This window comes from Macrosteles quadrilineatus, unplaced genomic scaffold (genome assembly GCF_028750875.1).
Source record: "Macrosteles quadrilineatus isolate MER2022 unplaced genomic scaffold, UCM_ALF_1.0 Scaffold_7__1_contigs__length_78375512, whole genome shotgun sequence".
NCBI classification, from domain to species: Eukaryota; Metazoa; Arthropoda; class Insecta; order Hemiptera; family Cicadellidae; genus Macrosteles; species Macrosteles quadrilineatus.
The window spans coordinates 73,582,670-73,603,702 of record NW_026542600.1 but is presented as its reverse complement, the minus strand read 5'-3'; the positions used below and the strand labels follow the sequence as shown (position 1 = coordinate 73,603,702).

At 33.3% G+C, this 21,033-nt stretch overlaps 2 protein-coding genes across 3 annotated transcripts in view; one reads left to right on the top strand and one right to left on the bottom strand.

Moving 5' to 3' along the window:
* The window catches only part of LOC128998372 (atos homolog protein A-like), a 64,424-nt gene extending 61,697 nt beyond the window's left edge, over positions 1-2,727 (top strand). For both annotated transcript variants that reach the window (XM_054424482.1, XM_054424481.1), the window contains exon 13: positions 597-2,727. In XM_054424482.1, coding sequence (XP_054280457.1) covers positions 597-765 — 169 coding nt within the window. In that variant the 3' untranslated portion in view covers positions 766-2,727. The remainder of the gene's footprint in view (positions 1-596) is intronic.
* Positions 2,728-3,667: 940 nt separating this feature from the next.
* LOC128999081 (ubiquitin carboxyl-terminal hydrolase 1-like) overlaps positions 3,668-21,033 on the bottom strand; it is a 43,195-nt gene continuing 25,829 nt past the window's right edge. The window contains exons 5-12 of the mRNA XM_054425437.1: positions 20,232-20,386; positions 18,980-19,179; positions 16,552-16,811; positions 15,283-15,480; positions 13,755-13,938; positions 13,361-13,465; positions 11,763-11,963; positions 3,668-10,670 (exon numbers count right to left, since the gene is read on the bottom strand). Coding sequence (XP_054281412.1) covers positions 10,421-10,670; positions 11,763-11,963; positions 13,361-13,465; positions 13,755-13,938; positions 15,283-15,480; positions 16,552-16,811; positions 18,980-19,179; positions 20,232-20,386 — 1,553 coding nt within the window. The 3' untranslated portion in view covers positions 3,668-10,420. The remainder of the gene's footprint in view (positions 10,671-11,762; positions 11,964-13,360; positions 13,466-13,754; positions 13,939-15,282; positions 15,481-16,551; positions 16,812-18,979; positions 19,180-20,231; positions 20,387-21,033) is intronic.

Below are 21,033 nucleotides of genomic sequence, written 5' to 3'. Positions count from 1 at the left end.
TTGTTTCTTTCTACTATTTTTTAAATTTGACACCCAAAAATATTCAAAGGAAATGTAGGCTATGTTACAAATCAGAAAACACTATGCATTTACCTTGAACGATGAAATATGTGCTGCAACTTATCACAAGCTTCACATGTACTTGAGATACTTAATATTTTATGTCTACAAAAAATCTATTAGCCTACAATGACTTAATGTTGTGAAGCAAGTAGTGCATAAGTTAAGTAATTTCTTATCTACCTCACATATTTTATAAGAAGTGGCTGATTTGGCATTAATGGAGTGCTGATATAGGTCAGCTAGCTTACTTTATATAACAGTCTACATTTTCTCTACAATCTACTCTGTGAAGAATACCTATAACAGGACAAAATATTAATTTTGTATTGTGACTTTTTGTTTATCTCTTGGTCCCTAGAGTGAGTAAGCTAGATGAATCATTTTCAACAAAATTGCTGTTATAAGTTACTTTATGTGTGTTGAAAAGTGAGTTTCCAGTAATTCTTATGTTTTTTTATTGATCAAAAATAGACCTTTTATTTATATTAGATTATGGACATGTTAATTAACATTTGTTGGGTTTTCTGTGACAGATTTGCCAGTTCTAAGTCAGGGCGTCTGACTCTCCACACGGATATCCGTATGATAATCTTTCGTAAGTCGGACATGGATACTGCTTCAGGTCACGCAGCCGACACTGCCTGTGAAATGCGCTCGTTTACTTACGGCCCAACCAATCCCAAGTTTTCTCCACGCAAGTGAACACTTGACCATTGTGATACTGGCGCAACTTTGTGTTTGTTATGTTTCTTAATTTTATTTGATTGTTGTGTCGGTAGTTTAACGATTATTGCGTTGTCAACTTTGGTTAGTGTTTATCGTTGGACTACCGGTTTGAATTGTTGTGATTTCCACTTGTAGTTTTCGGGTCTGTGTGAGACTGTCCGAAGTTCTTTCTGTTCTTTTGTTTTGAATATTTATAAACACTCTTATGTCTTTCAATTTTAGAGTTAGACCAGTAGATTCATTATTAAAGAGTAACTATAGAGTAGATGAATAAATATATAACATATTTCGTATAAGTATTGTACAGTTAGATAAATTATTATGATGAGAGTTCCGAGGAGGGAGACAAGCGTGTCAGTCACATTCAATTTAGCTCTAAACCAATCTCGTCTTTGAATCCATTTTGAATTTTCAATGTGTTTTTCTTTTGTTTTTCAGGAGAAAATTTTATTTTTCTGTACTCAAAGATAACATTTCTTTTTTAGTTTATTCACATTGTTTTCCACTGTTAGTTTGATAGAGTATGATTAAGTGACAATCTTAAAAGTATCTAGTTTGCCTTATATATTAATTGTAAGTTACTCTCATGGTGATATTTGGTCAACAAAATGCTAATTCAAGTCATCACAACATTTTAAAATAGGATTAAAAAAAATATTATGCGTTTCAGTTTTATTACAATGAATTTGTTTAAATAATTTGACATCTGCAGTAAATGTAGTCATTGAAATGTTTTAGTATTCAGATTTGTGTGAACTAATCTTTCTTTTCGCTATTTTGTTGCGTACAAACAACATTTTATCTTTGTTTTAGTTATGAAACATTATGTCATCAGGTGGAGTTTAATTTCAATCTCAAACAGATTAATTGTGAGACAGTGTATGTATATTTTTGAATAAAGAATTGAGTTCATAAAGTAAGAACAAATACTTGGTTAATATCAGAAGCTTAACAAAAGTTACTAACAGTACTACAATGATTTGCCTATTTTTACAATATAACCTGGAGAACATGAGATCAATCACTGACAGAGGCTAGTGAATATGCATCACATTTCAGGACAAGAGACAACCTACCATTTCATTCAAACATATGTTAAATAAAAATATCTCCTAAACGTTCAACTAATAATTGAAAATTAACAAAGACCACATAAAAGATATGAATACTATCTAACCTTGATTCATATATCAATCATATATTGATATATAATTATATAGTTTTTTATGAGTGAAAACCCTTGATTCGTCAAGATTCTTGAATTGTTTGAATGTGTTCAAGTAGTACCAATGCCTTCAAAAAAGTGGTATAAGCAATATTTTCAATAATAATATACGTTGCTTTAAATCTAATTTGTGTGTACTTGTACTAGAAACTTTATTTTCTCTTCCTTGTGGTTTTTGAATTAGCACATTTTAATTAGTTACCATTGACAGTATCCCATTTGCAAATGAGTGAATGGTAAAATTTAAGTTATAATGATGAACCCGAATTAAATAATCTTACACTGTTTTAAGGTCCATGTTTGTAGCCAGAGCTAGATTATTGTTGCCATTAATTACATAGGTCACTATTTTTATATCTAGTGCTAGTAGTATGGATATTTTATGTATTTAATAGGTGAGCCTATTTTTCCTATCTTTCAAATTTAGTCTGTCAAAGTTTATTGAAATAAGTCGATGGACACAAACTTAGACATACATAAATAACAACACGTTTATTTTAGTTGAGAAATTTTAGGCTTCATTCAGTTATGAGTTCAATCTGACTTATTTTCAATGTATTGTTTCAATTTTTCATTAAAATCCCATTGTATTCTACTCTTACTTAAGTGTCATTATTTAGTTATTTCTTTCAGTTTGTCAATAGTTGTATTTAATTTTCACTGTAATAATGTTTTGCAATTAAGAGAATAAATAGCTATGGCCGTTATGGTGTTGTGAAACTGTGTGGTTTTGATATTCTTCCTACTCTGATTAACTAGTTACACACATTTATGACACAAATATCTGAGGTTGAATAACATGTTTGTTCACCTTTAGTTACATTTATTATTTAAAGTTAACTCATCAAGAGCATACAGAAATGTCTAACCTTGCTTTAAGATATATAATCAAGAAATAGACTGTATCACACAATGGTTAAGGTCGATTTACACACATCAGTTCAGTCTTCCATCACTTTATTTACAGTGATGTTACAAGAAAAAAAAAACACAATATTCTATCAAATTTTCACCGTCCGTATTGTTGATTGTCACAAACAGTAATATAATTAACAAAAACACAATTTTATTTAACAAAATTATTTTTTAACCTCAAACACATACATCATACGTCTGAACAATCCCAAAATATCGGTGGGAAGAAATCTTAAATTGACTGATGGACGTGAGTTGGAATTGCGTCGGGTGAGAATAGATATCGCAAAAGAAAATTTATTAAAGAATAAATTTTATGACTTATGTAACAGAACTGTGACGTGCCGGAATTGTTGTGTGAATCGAACTTTAGGCCTATATGATTGATACGTCTAAAAAGGCTAATGTAAGAAATATTGTGATTGACTCCCAAAAGTATTTTTGCGAAGGATAGAGCTTTAAAATTAATCAATTCCTTTGTAACAGAAACAGTGGTGCAATACAAACCCTGCAGGCATCACCACACAGGGGTACATAGTCAAGGTATAACAAGGTATAAAATCACAATGTTTTTTGCAAAAAGAAATTAGCCTTTTTGTCCTGCACACAAAATCTGCCCTGTCACACGTTTTAATATCTATGCGATCCTACAACTCAAAAACATTTAAAGAAACTTTTAAGAAATATTTATGGTAAATTTGGGTTTCATGTGATGACAGTTCAGAAAACACACACATAGACGAAACAAAGCACAATTTATTGACATTAACAACACCTTTTAAACATATAATAATGTACATTAGTGACAATAAAAATATCATATTATTTACATAACAATTTCCTTATCACATTTTAAATACTTATCTAACATTAATTTTGATTTTTAATAATAATTGTTTTCAAAAGCATCGAACTACAAAGCTGTGCTTCTAGCCCTAGAGTGACTAATAGTAGTATACTATGTAGGGAAGAATTGGAGTGCAGTGTTGCTAGTCACATGTTCGTCAAACATCTAATATTTGAGACTGGGTCATGTTTTCCGTAACTAGTTAAAAGCAAAGAGGTTTTTGAAAGTGGGCCTAACATAACAGAACGATATAACTTTACTGTCTTCCATAATCACCCTTCATATTCGCCCCAAACAAGGTGAAATGGGGTTAATGTTGTAATATAGACATAAAACATTAGTTTTGTTTAAATAACAGGCTTTCCTGATTAAGAAAGAGTCTACCCTGGCCCAACTTGCTTTACAGACTACTTTTCTTGCACTGGATCGGCTCTTACCAATTCAGGTGAGCCTGCTTTGTCAACGAAAAATTAAAATAGAACTTTGTGGCAAACTATATTTCATATGTAATTACTTTTTAGAAATTTACTGTTTTCTTTATTGTGGTGACTATAAACTTGCAACACAGGACTCCTACGGCTAAGTTACTGTATATATCACATATCGGAATGTTATTTTACAGTCCATTCAATGACAGTGCAAAATAGCTCTTAAATGGACTTGTTAAAAGGTTTGATAATTTCATATTACAACCCACAGAAGCTATTGTGAACCATTCATTCTAAATTGCATATTTTTCAGAATATTGAGAAAAGCCAGTTTCTATATGTGTTATTAACAGAAACGATAAATTAATCTATACACATTTACAAGTTTAACCCTACCGACTAAAGAAATGTCTTATTTGAGAACTCTGATCATGATCATCATATGATCCTAACAAGGAAGAAAAACAATATCCTCCTGTTAAATTATTTTTTTAACAGTTTTACACTTGACACTACAACTGAATGACCAACCGAGTGAGTGAACGATGGTAAGATTTGTTATCACCATTTACATTCAGTTTCCCTGAATGCCTTACAAAATTGTTTTAACCCTTCCCGAGTAGCGGCTGCATGGCGAGCCCTACTCACAACACGATCAATAATTTGGTTGGGGTTAAAAAAAATTGATTTTGAAATTTTGATGTTTTTTACTTTTATCTAATGGTTAATATTGATTGTAGACACATTTTATGGCCACAATTTTACATGTGCCTGTGCGTGTGTTACGTGTGCCCATTCTAGGTGCTGTTCCTTTCCACTTTTAGCAAATTTCCCATATAGGGAATAAGCTATTACCGTAGTTCTCATGTTAAGACCTGGACAGGGGAACAATTTACTTTTAATATTAATTTATATATGTGTCCGTTACCAAGATAACTCGAGCAAAAATGATCCGATTGGATGAAATTTTGTATTAACGTGTAAACCCACATTTATTCGAACGAGTTCGCGAACCAGCATTATCAGACTATGGGAAGGGGGGTTTTATGGGGTAAAGATGGTTTTTAAACGTAACGTTATTGAAATAGATTTAATTGAAAATCAAATCAGGCAAATGGAAATTAGCTTAGTCTGCAGGTTTGCTGTGGCGGGAGTATTTTTCCTTTTCGTCTGTCCCCTTGGCCTTATCTTCAGTTTTGATGATTACTTGTGAATGCAGAGGCCTATCCCCCACTTCATTTTCATTTTGATTCATTTTCATCATCAGACATTGTTGTAGTCCTACCATAACCAACAATACTAACATCTTGACCATGATCTAGATTCAGTTCCTTAGGTTTGCTACACTCCTCCGTCTTAAGAGTAAAGCTTTTGTCAGAAGGCCCAGGCCTCTATTAATTTTCATCGTTTTCATAACATTTATTTATTTACAAAATCAAGTGTACTAGCACGAAAGCTACTTTGTTCAAAATGTACATCCATGTTATCTTCATCATAACGTTCTACACCCTGCAGCACTTCAAGACCGCTTACATCATAGTTAGCTTCTGATACCACCTGAACTACGTACTGAAACACTCATTGTCTGAATCTTCAGAGTGTTCAGAAAGCTGAACAGCGGCATTTCTTTCAGAAATACTTTGATTCGATAATTCAATCATGTCTTCTTCAAAATTCGGATCATTTAATCTTAACTAATCTAAAATATATACGAAGTTGGAATTAGGTATGAATAAACCTACCCACTCCTAGCAAAATTTTTGACATGTAAAAATTATATTTAGGGAAGATCCAGTTGTTTTTGTGTAAAAACAGATGAATTAGTTTTATCTATTAGTTTTAAGTCTTTGATTTAACCATTGACAATATGTACTGTTATTATGATGTACTGACATTTAATTAAATAAATAAATATATGGCCAACGCTCGGGAAGGGTTAATATTTGTCCCGAAAACTTAAGAAACTAGAATTTTAAAATAAAAACGTAAACAAGAGATTGGACACAATGTTAACTTTAAGAACATTGCATAATACTTTTATTAAATGCTTGGGAACACAGTAAAATGACAAAACAATGAAAATATAAAAAGTCTTGGGTAGCATATCACCTGTCACTACTTTAAAACTCATTCAAACTTTAAAATTTTATAACATAATATTACTGTAGAGCATCGATTATCCAAAACATTAGCTAACCAAAAGGCCAATCACCGGTGTTGCCGAGACGGCAAGATATAATCACGGTCGTTTACGCTATCGTGGCAGACGATCGTCGTTGTTACTGAGACTGCAAGATATGCTCACAGATGCTAAAGTCGACAAAACTGGTAAAAATACAAATGTAAACATAAAAAAAGTTTTGAAATGTTATCAAAGTTAAAAAAATATATCTAATCTTTACTGTTAATGACCAATTATCCAAAGAAAAAAAATCAGTTATACGAACAGTCAATTTCCTCAAATTGTTTCAGATAATCAACTCTCTACTGTAGTATCTTTAGTAACCTAAGTTTTACAATTAATTGTTCTTAGAAATTAAAACTACCGGACAACACTATTATGGAATAAAAAATGGATTAAACAAAGCTCTCCTAACTATGACGGTTAACAAAAGTTAAAACTATAATACTTTTAAAAGGTCATCTTCTTTCTCTTGAGAGATTTCACTTACGCTGACCTGAAAACCAGAACATTGATTGTGTTTACTTGATGAGATTACGTTCTTTCAGTAAAGTTGAATTTAGTCTAAAGAGTAACGATAAGCTTTTAACAATATCGATAAATAAATATCCATTTATCACAGTGGTAAATTGAACTATCATACCCACCCTTGTTAAAACACTTTGATTTAAAATGAAACACAGGAAACATTTTGTACTTTTTCCAAGCAACACAAAAAGACTTACTACCAAATAAAACATCAATTTAGTTTTCTTTTAGATTCAATAAACATGTTCAGTTGTTGTTTGGCTGAACGGCAAACATGGTAGAGAAATACCAAGCATCAGGCAACAGATTTAGCACTTTTAGCAGGCTGAAAGAATGCTGCAGATATTCTATCGTACTAATTCGCAATGTCGCAATTTTATACAAGAGCCCTTTGTGAAAGTATTTTGAAGCAAGAATAATTAACATGCATTCCTTATTTTTCTTATTGCTCTATGTCAGTACATCATGAATGTATAGTTATATATTTTTGAAGATTACTGTGTACTGTTTCAATTTAAGCAGAGAGATTTTAGATGTTTAGGACAAATGAGGTTAGGACTGAATGGGGACCCAACATATGTGGGAAATTATTCATCGAGATTGGCCAACAGAGCTGTTTGATATAATTTACAAACAACATTTTCTGCCTTAGATCTGACTCCATCTTTCTCTTGTAGTCGATGACTTGGGTTTCAGCTCCTGTTAAGCCAAAATCATCCGTCAGGTGCTTAAAATTATCCATCTTTTGATATTATAATGTCTTCGATGGACACAATAATGAAGATCACTTAAACCGGCAGTCTGCAGTGCACTGTCACCCACCAACCATCATGGTTCATTACTGTTTAACTATTGTTTTCAATTTAAATCTATGCCTAGTTTTTGCTATACTGTGTATCCTTTATTCATACTGTGCTATGTGTAAATCGGTTGAAGAGACTGAAAGGGCTGTACTTGCCCCTGACAGATATAATTGTGGTTTGACAGGATTCAAATAATCATCTAATCCACTACAGATAAGAATCAGAGCTGTGACAGAAATGTTGGTATGTATGTGTAAAAAATAGAGACAAAAACATATCAAATCCTATTGAAAATTTTTGAACTTACGGGATAGGATGTTTTTCATGACTGTATAACATAATATATGACAAAAATAGATAATTTGAACAAGGTTTGACAAGCTGAACTGACAATGACAGTTTTGTATTTACAATTTTAATTTAACAATAGATAGATGTGTTACAGTCTGCTGCAAAGGCAGCCCTTCAACAATGAACAACTGAGAGTCTACTGAAAAATGACTGAATCCATCATTAAACAATCATATGAAAATTAAATGTGAAAAATCATAAATTGTTTTCAAACAGATTTAGAAAAATCATCAGTTTATTTTTCCTGAGCTTTTCATTGACGTCTATTGTGCACTTAAAGGAAGACTACTAAGGCCAACTTCAGAACACTGTCAAACTACAGTGCCGTCACTGGAAAGAGGAGACAATGCAAATATAATAGTTACTTACGTACAGCTTTGGCTAGGTAAACTTTTTTTCAATGTACAAATACATACAGGGTTGTAGATGTTAATGAGCCAGAATAGCTATTAACTAACTCCCTCCTACTTTTTACCAAATAAAATTCTTGATCTAACATTCGACATTTAGTGTGTAATGTTTTATAACGTTGTCAGGCCTAAATATGATTTCAAGGTGAGCTGCCTAAACAAACTTGAACACTGTATCCTGCTGTAACAGGTCACCTGTTTTTGTAACTTCTAGAAGGCTTCCAGTAATATATAAGTAAGAGGGTAAGTATTTGATTTAAAATGTAATTGATAAAAGTCTGTCTAAAGTAGAAGATTGATTATATAAAATAACCATGATTAAATAGTTTTAAGCTTATGACAAAAATCTTGTTGGATAATAGCTGGATTGCCTGTGTATGATTTTATGAGTATTTTTAAATGTAGTAGCTTTTAATGTTTTTAATAATAATATTATTATTTTATTAGGGTGCTTATTTTATATTTTTACCTTACTCCCTTTTATTTTCTAATGATTATTCTTCAATGTATTTTTTGTAGTGTGATAGGGACTAGCAGTTAGGTAGTTTTAAATTTTCTTCAATATCTCTTGAACATGTATTTTTAATTTATATGCAACCACAATTCATCATGGTCTATATGTTAAAATGTCTTAAGTAGGCCAAATATAAATTCTTAAGACAATCATTTGTGAATTATTTTAACTTAAGGCGACGCATGAACAAATTTAAAATATAGTCTGCTTATGAAAAAAAGACTAAGATGATGAAAGATTACAAAAGTAAAAAGACCAACTTGTGAATTGATCCAATAACAAATTAAGGGAGTGCCGTCCTTGTTCATAAAATAATGACATTTCTACATAAACCTTTACAAAAACACACCTGAATGTCTATTATATAATGTATTATATACATGTTTTCATCTAACTTTTAATTTACAACCAAGTCTTTATTACTAATACAAATATAATATATACAAACTTATTTTAAAAGTGTCGTTCTAAATTTCAGAATAGTTTGAATTTGGTTAATAATACTTAACATTACAAACTATTGTTATGTGTAATGTATGAACGTTTAACTTGAAACACACTCTATCTATGGCATAATAATAATAGTTAGTTGACAAAAGATTGATCTAGTTCTAAAATCTGTTTTTGTTCTCAAAGGCTTTTGTTACAATAACATTGAAAGCTCCACAAATAAATATTTCATAAAGAAGCAACTAAAGACTAATAAACTAGAAACAACCTTTCTAAGAGTATTTTGAGTTTAAATGAGATAATGAAATACTTTGATTTGAAAAGCCATTAACAGTTTAGGAAAGTATAATATCAATAAAATGAGATCAAACTTTAATTAACAAGTGTAATTTCCCTACCATTACTTTAAACTGAGATAATACAAAATGCATGTTTTAAAATTAGTTATAAAAAGTACGTGATTGTAATCCCACTAAAAAAATATTGCAATACCTAAACCATTAATAGTTTCAATTTTCAATTTTAAAATAAAAACACATGTAGATGTGGGAATGGCAAAATTTTATTATTTGCTTGAATATAATTTAAGTGAAAAAATATAGATTTGTTTTTAACAGAAACCAGAGGCAAAAATAAAATTCCAAATTCAGGATTTTGAAGATGGATTTTGTTTGGCCCATTTGTTTAACTGGGATGAGACTACAGAATATTGCGTATTTAGATACAAAATATTCACTTTAAGGATCGAGTCTTGATCTCCATACTGTAAAATAAAATAATTCTTGAGATTGAAATGAAAATCAAGAAAAGATTAAACTAATAATGATTCATCAGTTAGCATAAAAACAACCTTATAGAGACAAATGAAAACTTAATATTTTTACATATTTAAAACTATACTCAGTACTCTGAACTTGAGCAACAAAATTGTGAAATCCTACAGTTTGCACAACTTTCAACCTTAAATCCCAACGAACCTTACTGTATCCTTGAATAAAACAATAGGTAAGGGGTGAGAGCAGAGTTTTTGGAGTTTTTCGGCCCCAGAAGCTCCCCCAAATGTTTCTTAGAGATGGTCCTGACAGTGTCATCGTCACATTCGAGCCAAACAGGTTCGTTGGTGTCTAGCTTGGCCCCGCAGCAATCAGCACTCCTACAAGGGGAAAAGTAGGGCCCTCGGTTTTCTAGGGGGCTCGGGTAAGTAGGCTTCGAGCTCTTTGAGAAAAACCTGTCAGCAAGATAAGAATCTGTAGCTACACTGACAGTCAAGCAACTTTGAAAGTTCTTAATTCATACACATTTTAAACATTACATAGAAATGATTCTATTTAATAATTTGAACAATCAGTTGAGCAATTTGAACACATTGTGCATTTTCAATTTGTTTTTACAGTTATGTATTACAACTTGGGTTTAACAAGGTCAATGTGCTGAAAAACTGGCATTGAAGAATAGTGCGTTGTTGCAATAAAACCCAATGTGGTGCACCAAATTACACAGTTAGGTCATTGCCTCATCCTGCCCCACTCCCTTCAATTCTTTCATGTCAGTGACTCAACTTCGCCAATGTTGAGTACCACTAGTCGCTTCCTAATCTCACTCTCTAGTACAAAAAACACATTTTATGAGCGCTGTAATTATTCCAGTCTAGATTTTTTGACATTTTTCACGATATTAAAAATCAAGCAAAGTTGATTGACATAAAAGCAAAAAAATCCCCAAAAAAAGACTACATTTACTTAATACTGTCAATACATTTTCAATAAAGCTGTTTTATCCAATGTGTAGCTTTCCATTTCCGAGCTTTTTTTACCAAACTTATTACATTCAAATTTCTTAACTGGTCTTTTAGGGTACAAATTAACTTTACACAGTGTTTTGACAAGCCTTTGTTACGCTTATAAGACACTGCTATAGTTTGATGAGACCTGCTCGTCATGATGCATCACGATAGGTGGTGGCATTTGACAACGGATCAGTGAATTATTTCAATCTAGGACTGTATACAGCACATTGCACATTAGTTTATACAGTACATATTTTACAGCTGTTCCCTTTTCTAGTGAGTGTGACAGAGACTATGGAAGGTTATGAACCCTTTAGAAAACTATTTAGTTGTGAAAATGGACCTGAAATTCCAGTTGATGCTCATAAAATTAAATTACCAATAGTAATTTAAGAGAAATATGCAAAAGTAAATACCAATAAAATTTTTAAATTCTATTTAGATTATATTATTAATTTAATAATGAATAGCACTAAAACCTATGCCGAACAGCCAAATGAGGAATGGTTTGCCATGTAACAATATTGTACTAACCTGAACAATGTTTTCTGTGTTCCATGTTTCTCCGTGTTACTAGCAGGTTTGCCAGCTCCTCCTGAGAGGGAAGCAGTTTTTCTCTTGTCTCTTGTGCAGTTTGCACTGTCCATGACAGTGTCCCTTCCACATACGTAGCTTACGTAGTGTCCACTGGCTAGGGTAGAGCCCAGGTGCATGATGATGCCATACAGTTGGTACCTGTGCAAGTGAAAGACGCTGTAGTAATACATAATAACTACCCGCAGTAATATATTACAGGGTTGCTCTTACATATCAACAAACAAGCAGTCTACAGTAAAAACCCGCTAATCTGGCATCCGATTGTATGGCACTTTCAGTAATCTAGCATCAGTTCAAAGGTCTAAATTTTTTTTATGTTTTTTAACCCATACTAGCATGTTAAGCAGAGTCAAGTGCGATTGGAGGGAAGATTGTTGCTTCTTAAATAAACATATTTTGCTCTTAGAAATTCTTAACCTTTCAGAGGGCGCATAGGTTTTTAAAACGGGAGAGAGCGCACCTCGAGGTTACTTCCAGGTAAAAAAAACAAACTTTTATAAGATAAAATGTGTATTTTAATGCATATATATATGTGTGTGTGCCCGTTAGCGCGATAACTCGAGCAAAAACAATCCGGTTGATGAAATTTGGTACAAACGTGTAAACCTTTGTTTATTTTAACAAGTTCGCAAACCAGCATAACCGGACCAGGGGAACAGGGGTTTATGGGGTTAAAATGGGGTTTCTCATGACCCTAAAAACAAAAAAATTTGCAATAATTAGTATAATGAAGCGCTGTTTTATGCCTAACAGTCTCAGAGAAAATTCAAAATTAGTGTAATTTAAATTTCTCATGTTATTTTTATGGATAAAATTAAAACTGTTGTAGTTTACTTGTTTATGGATATATATGTTTGATAAAATTTAGCAAATTTATTTATTTCATCCTATACTATAGACGTATGGTCAAACACTTTTTACCTTCCCCTTAGCAGCAAACCTAAGCATTCGTTAAATCGAATGTTATTTAAATTGGGAATAAATATGTCTTATTTATGGAAATATTTTAGCAAAAATTTAATCAGACAAGTTGAAATTCGCCTAGTCTGCAGGTTTGCTACGGCGGGGGTATTTAAAGATATGTCATGATGCTATTTTCCACAGTGAACAGGCCTAATGTATTTTTGAGATTTGGATATCAGCAAGAGAATCATTAATAAATTACTAGTGGAATCAGCAGATTTAGATTAGTAGAAATCCAAACTAAGGCGGGTTACACACCGGTATCACCGACATAATATCGCCAATATTTATCGTGGTAGCGAAGAACACGTTTCTAGTAGTTTCGGCGCTGCCACTTCGGTACTGCACGTGCCAATTCCCATGACATCTTATTATATGTCGCAGACATCATGCTAGCGACATCAGAAATATCGGCGACATTATGTCTGCGATACCGGTGTGTAGCCTAGTAGCAAACTGAAGTCGAAGAGTTATGTGTATGAAGGTATAAAGCAATTTCATATGGGAAACACATTTGAAACAGATAGGCCTATAAAGGGTGGTTCTTAGAGTAAAAACAAATCCAAGCATACCCTCGGTGAGGTTTAAGTCTCTCCTCCAGATCTTTGCATTTGTTGCAGAAGCAACTCAGTTCGATAGGTGTTGGCATATATTCATTGACTTTTTGAACACATGATCTGGAAAACAAAAATCGTGTTAATGTTAGTAAATGGATCCAAACAAAACTAGTAAAAGAAAATCTTGTAACATAGTGAAAACTTTTTTACTAATCATGATGGAAAATGACGATAGTAATCTCTTAAATAACATAAACTCACCATCGCAAAAATTAACTTTAAACGAGGAGTTTAGTATATGCTTTTGGTGATTACTTACCACAAATGAACTTTCAAAATCAGTGTCGTCATACAATACAAACTCATGGAAAAATTAAAGACAAAGTAGAAAAAGTATGTCAATCCATACCCGTAAGAGCTGCTGAATCGTTTCAGATGCAGGATAAGCAGTCTGGGTAAAGTGTCGTAGCTGATGTTACGCCTGGCTTCATTGTACCGACCACAATCTTCACACCAATACTTTTCACTGTCTATTAGGTACTCTTCAGTTATCACAGCCGAATGGTATAGTGAACTGACTTCTTCTGAGGTCACTGGTAAAAAATTGCTTATTAAATAAAAGTCTTGAGCATGAATTATTTTTTGTAAGACAGTGGTTTGGTCGATAGCTTGACAGACTAAAATTTCGTGGTTCCTGTCCCAGTGCAGTCAATAAAATGCTATCACTATAGTACACTAACTACTTGCTTTGCTCAACAATCGTTGTTCTTTTTTTAAAGAAAATAAAAAAACTCATTAAGATACTTTTAATAATTTAATAAAGAAATCTCCCGATTATACACAATTTGATTAATCACACTATTTTATATTAACCACAATTGTAAAAAAAAAACTACATTTAAGCAAGTTACATTATACAGCGACGACCAAGATGTTAAGCGTGAAGATCAAGGGCAGACTATAGATTTGCCTTTGTTTACCAGTACCACACCAACCACCGACAAGTCACCAATTACAACCAATGAGATAGTAAATTAAATTTTGTTTGTTTTTATTGAACCTATATATAGTCAGTATAATATCATTTAGTTTTTTTTGAATAAACGTGTGTGAAATAAAGTTAAAAGGTATTTACACTGCATTTAAAATGTTTAATTATTAGCTACACCAGTATCAAAGCTTCTGTCAATATTAGTTACATATTTCCTGGACAATTTAGGTTAGGTCTGTGTTATTCACAATTTTGACTATCCCACCACTCACTCTTTCACCCATTATTGTGAATAATCAGGAGTCTGATGTATTTTACTTCTTGTTAAATCACACTTTTAAATCTCAATTAAGTAAAATCAGGTTTTTGGATCAGTTTATTATTACTAAGCATTAGCTTACTTGACAACAAGTGTGTACGCTTTAGAATTTAGGTATTGTCAATCAACAAATAATCAATAATACTACTTTTAAACTGTTTTCTGGAGTAATGGTTTGGAAATGAAGAAGGAATGGACACATGACTTTAGAAAAGAGTTCCATGTAGTTGATAGTACAATATAAGCTTAGTAAGCACTAAAATTACCAGTACTTTCCCTGGTATTGCAATAACAGCCTTCTTTAAGACATTCAGTAAACTGGCACCGCCAAAGTCCTGAACATGCCGAATCATCGAGCGTCTACTGTACAACACAACTCTGCTATCATCTGCTTGGGACTCTTTTCTTAGATGTGTATCTATTTTTTCTGCTTTATACTTTTTACACTGTGCGATAAAAGTTGAAACAACAAAAGAGTTTAAGCTATCATAAACCTCAGTTGTGGCTTAATGATTAAAGCTACAAAAAACTATGGTAGCTTTGAGGACAATGCCTTGTGTGACAGTATGTAGCTTCTCTATCTATGTTGGTTCTTGCACAGCTTAAGTGAAGAGTAAGAAAACTTACCACACGGACCACTTGGCGCAGTGATGGGAACAGATATGTCGATAAAAGATTCTGAAAGTTGGCTTGTCCTTTCACACTCTAGACAAGTCGTATAGAGAAGCATAACACCTTCAAAATCCTCAGAAATGAAGTTATTTGCTACTCGAGGCCCCTCTTCGTCATTTTGGGTTAAGGGCTGCTCGCAGATCAGAGGTCCATCTGAAAATGATTAATGAATTAAATTTAAAAATACCGCCGCCGCAGCAAACCTGCAGACTAACTACTGAAAATACTGAACAAAGCATACAAACAATAAATAAAAGCCCATTTTGGTTTGCTGAATGAAGGCTTTGCTGTTTGTCATGTAGCCATGTAGTTTCATCCATCAATAAATAAATTTTACCATTGAGCTTGAAATTGAAAATAGTAGTCTTGCGCAATGTGTTGCCATTTGTCACGGTGGTTACAGTACAGGTTGAATGCAATATGATTCGTCGAAATCATCAATAACCTAACATTTAACCATTGCCTAAAAAATATGAATTCAGCCACTGAGTCATACAGTTATAGTTAACTGGAATGAATTTGAGGTTCGAGTCGTACATTCAGCGCTTCTGTATTTCCATAGTTCGTGCAAAAAAAAGTAAAATAAAGAACTGTACGAATTAAATAAAATAATCCTGTAACTTCTAACTACAGTATTATTAATGTTATTATTAATCAACCTCCGATAAAGAAAGGATGGTATTAAGGTAGTGTAATAATGTTGTTGAGTCCAAATAAACCATTTTGATCCAGTCTTTATTAAGCTTGCTTCCTGTTTTCTGCTTGAAGATGGTGGAGCAATTGCAGTCGATGTTTGCACCACTCTATCAGCTGAGGATAGTGACGACAACTTAACTAACTAACACTGAAATAATAATCCTATAGCCTACTATTGATATTTCATGATAAATATGCCCTTTCAAATAGCCTTAAGTAAAAAATAATCATCATGGTTGACAATTTGAATTTTGTAAATCTTGGTACCGAAGGTATCGGTACTGACAGTTCACCATCGATTCTCGGTCCCAAGAATTTTTGGAACCGACATTTGACGTTAAGTACCAACCAATCACTATTACAAATCCAAACCTACATGCAATTCACAGACTACAGATCATTAAAACTCATGTGAAATTTCTAGTATCCAGTTTCTAGGTTGGATGAAATATTGTTGTTTATTTCTCAACCAAATTAAACACATACTGTTTAATCGTAAATTATAAAATTTCACAACAATGAACGTACCGTTAAGAGGATTCTTCTTGTCCAACACCCCGTTGCTCTTGGTCTTTCCTAGTTTGAGACTTTTCCGTACATTTGAGGAGAAGGAGCTCTTAGCCGGAGGCAGTGGGCAGGTGGGGGGAGGAGGTTGAGGTATGATACACCTCTGTCTCTCATGAAGCTCACAGAGTTGACGACAAGTCTCTCTCATTGTATCAACCAGACATACCAACAGCTCATGAGCATCATGTTGTTGGTTGCCTTCGAAGATGGGATTCACCTCCCTGTCAAAATCATATGTTGCTTACAGCTCATAACCGTAGAACATAGCATTTGAATTCCAGAGGTGAGCTTCTTTAAAGAGAAGTCCTGCGCTCTATCACTAGAAGAGCTCACGACCAAGGAAATAGAAATTAAATCTGTTCGGCTAATCTTTAATACTTACGAAGTAGGTATTTTAAGCCAAGTATGAATGGAGATGAGTGTAGGATGAGTTATACTGAATTTTCACAACATAGGCTATAAATTAGTGAGAACTGAAATTAATTTTTTCCCAATAGGTATATATAATGTAAACTGTAAAGTGTAATATAATATGATTTAATTTAAGTAGGTAACTTATATTGGAGATATTGGCAATGAATAATGAAATGTATAACTAAATTTAAAAGTTCAGAAAGGCCAATATACAGTCCAACCTCAGTGTAACGAATCTGAAGGGACCGAACTGAATATTCGTTATATCAAGGATTTTGTTAAAACGAGGTTCGTTATATAGAGGTTAGGTTTGCAGGAATTTCGCTAAGTCGAGGTTCAGAACCAGCGTCGGTCAATATACGTTGGGATTTGACCTCATTAAAATAAAATTAAAGTAGCATAGGCTACAATACTTTACAGTACCTACAGTGTTTACATTGTACAGTAGAACCTAAATTATCCGGCATAATAAAGGGGAGGGATCTTGAATATTGCGCAACCATGACAATGGCATTGACCTTGGTACAGGTTAAAAGATGTAAGTTTAAAATCACAGCTTGTTCTAACCCTCCTAAAACCTAGCCAAACACTGTATTGCGTAGTCATAAACCATGTAAAGAACAAAACAAAACAGTAGAAAGTTTTGTAAGCTACTGCTTGTGATAGGCCGACAGGCTACTAACAGTACAGTACTGATTTATCACAACAGAGGAATGTCAATAATAATCATTAACTATAGCATTGGTGTTGCTAGTTGAAACAAATCGTATTTACAATAAATTATTAGATAAGTCATTATAAAAGTGTATATTCGTAGCCAACTTAAGGATAATAAAAACACTCGTAAAAGGAATGTTAAAATAACGATGTTGCTATTCTTTCTCTTTGGTTTTGTTTTATATTCTTTCTTAGGTTTCTCTTTATCCAAAAATTGTACAATTCACCATATCGCCCAATCACAGCTTACTAAACATTACGTCGTCATCAGTCCTCAGTGAATGAAATCAGTTCTCAGCTGCAACATAGCGCGCGCAGCGACAGCAGACAAAGATGTAAAACGGAGCAGACGAATGTTAGTGCAAGCGATGACGTGACCTTTCCATTTAATTTGATAAAGAAACAGATTTTCCCAAAACAATAATTGGGTGGGGGATTTGTTATATCGAGGGAAAGACGTAGACAATTCGTTATGCAGAGGTTAAATTCGCAATGTAGAGGTTCTGACAATGACAAATTCGTTATATTGAGGTGTCTTATTTTAGCCGAAATCACAAAAAATTCGTTAAATCAAGGTCGTTGTTATGGTTTGTTCGTTATGTAGAGGTAAAATATACATTGTGTCTTATGGAGAGTTCTAGGGGATTAAAAAAAATTTGTTATATCAAGGAATTCGTTATATCGAGGTTCGTTATATCAAGGTTAGACTGTATAATAAATAAAAATAATTTAAAATAAAAATAAAATAAAATAATTTATTATATATTGGCCTTTTTGAACTTTTAAATTTAGTTATACATTTCATTAAGTAGGTAACTTGATAGTAGAAAAATATCAACAGTTTTATCATCTTTCCTTTACAAGATCTCTGATATTAAAATAAAAATGTTATGCTATTTTTAGGTGGTTTTGATGTTTATTACCCAGCCTCAAATAGTGTAAGGGACCAACAGAATTAATGCTCACATAGCAGGACTATTTTGAGTTGAAGGACAAAAAACTCAATGAAAAAATATTTGGCCTATACTGGATGCAACAGTGTCTGATTTAACAGACAATCTCTACAATTAAGAAAGCCCTTAACAGAATCTGAATTTTAGCCTACTACCAGAGGTTTTATTTCTAAATGGAATAGCATGCTATTTATTTGTATCCTCTTTCAGTCATAAATTAAATTTTACACTTAGTTTGAAGTAGGCCCAGTTCAATACAATTCTTAATTTATTATATGAACTTGTTTATTTACTCTAGGACTTACCTCAAGGCAGTCAAGAAGATCTCAGGCTGGTAAGGCTCAATGTGGTCCTTCAGTTCCGTGTGGTGGAGAGCCTCGTATAGTTCATGTAATCTCAGCGTCGCCACTGCGGTCTTGTCTTCTTGACCCATGGTAGAAAGGTCCTTATTGCTCCAATTCTTGCTCCCGCCTCCGATCCCACGTCCCAAAGACGATGACTTGTTCTATGTCAAATACAACAATAGTAATTTTGGTACTTAAATATAACACGAAAAACTGTTTATGTTTGGCTTAAAAATCATATACACAGCTGTCCAATGATAATCTGACAGCTAAGGGTCATAAATATTGCTTCTAGCTTATACAAATATTTGGAGGGTTACAGATTATTGAAAATGCCAACTATCCATATTGGTTTTTTCTTCTATGCAATATCATCAAGATAAGATATTAATATTATTTTCTAATGCAGTACCGGTATTAATAACTAATAGCATTTGGGACAGTGTAGAAACACGACGTATACAAAAAGTATCTAAGAGAGTACATATAATTTATTATGTTTATACAGTAGACTCCCTCTAATCCGGACTCCTCAGGACCGAGGTAAGTCCGGATAACGGGTTTTCCGATTAAACCGACGTCCTCAAAAACTTGTTAAAACCGTTTACTGTGATATTTGACTTAAATTTAGGAGAGCATTGTATTTAGTAGACACGTGATCACTGGTCAAAAATCTTTCCCACGAGAACAGTCGTTTCAGTACCGCCCACTTCCTGCCGATCTAGTGCGATGGTGTGCTGACTCGTCATTTGAAAATTCATCGTACAATTTAACCTCATTAAAAGTTTCTCTCTGGCTGATGAAAATTTAAAATGACCGCCATGTCGTACTGGGTTGAGATAGAGACCTCTATTTTTTGCTGATATTCTTCTTTAATAAAGGCCTTTAAAATGAGGTGTCACTCGATGGGGCTTTACATTTAAAATTGTTGAGCTGCCCCCAAATTCCCGGGCAAAATTGTGATACCGACCAAAAAGTGCAGTTTTATTTTTTATGAAGGTAAGTGAAGTATAGTTTTCCTGGTGTCACCCATTACTAAGTTAACTAGGGGTATCCACACATTTGCCCAACCCTGTATAATGTGTATAAACATGATTTGATTTTGTGGCGTAAATTTGGTGGCTCAACGCAACTATGTCCATTTTCATTCAAAAACCGGCAAAACTTTAACAAGGGATGGGCGTCTAGTGCTACTAATAGTAAAGGGTGTTACCTTTAAATGTGAGTATCTTCCGCTCAATTCGGTGAGATCGGCGACAAGATGGTGGAGGTTGTGTAGGAAGCTAGGAGCAAACCTCAGAGTGTACAGTACGCTGTTTAGGAAACACGTGTTCCCCAAGTTGCAGAGAGTTGCTACAGGGCTTACACCTAATCCCAACACAACAGACAATGTATTAACTCAATAATTAATTGTATGAGAAAAGTCCTGGTAATATTTCTAGGGAAATGGAAATTCATAGCCAACCAGTAGAACTGAAATACATTAGACTTTGAAACGATTACAGGAAGTAGACCTGAAGTAGTATCAGGTTATGAAGGACCGACGTAGACTCTGGATTGTCGTCTGTGTTATCAACAGCTGATAATGGACTATTGTAGTGACGGAGTAGAGTGTTGAAAATATAATGGGATTCATAATTGAGTTTTACATTCAAAATGTGTGTGCTGTCCCTGGTTTTTAAGACTTTATATATTTCAAACTCTTCCTAAGTATTTAATAAGTTTCCTCTCCCACAGTAATGTAGAATGGCGAGACCGTCATTTATATCCAGCATATCATGGTTATTGTCAATAATGTGTTGAGTGAATTTGGATTTCTGTAATTTTAGTGTAGCCTGACGATGGTGGAGTTAAAAAACCATGTTGCAAGTAAGTTTTGACACTACAATACATGTTAAGGATTTTCTGACGAGGTACATTTTTACCATAATTAGTCATAAAACGCAATTCTGGGGCTATAAAAATGAATTACAAGGGTATAACTATTAAAATATTGATGACTTGTGTCACTTCCT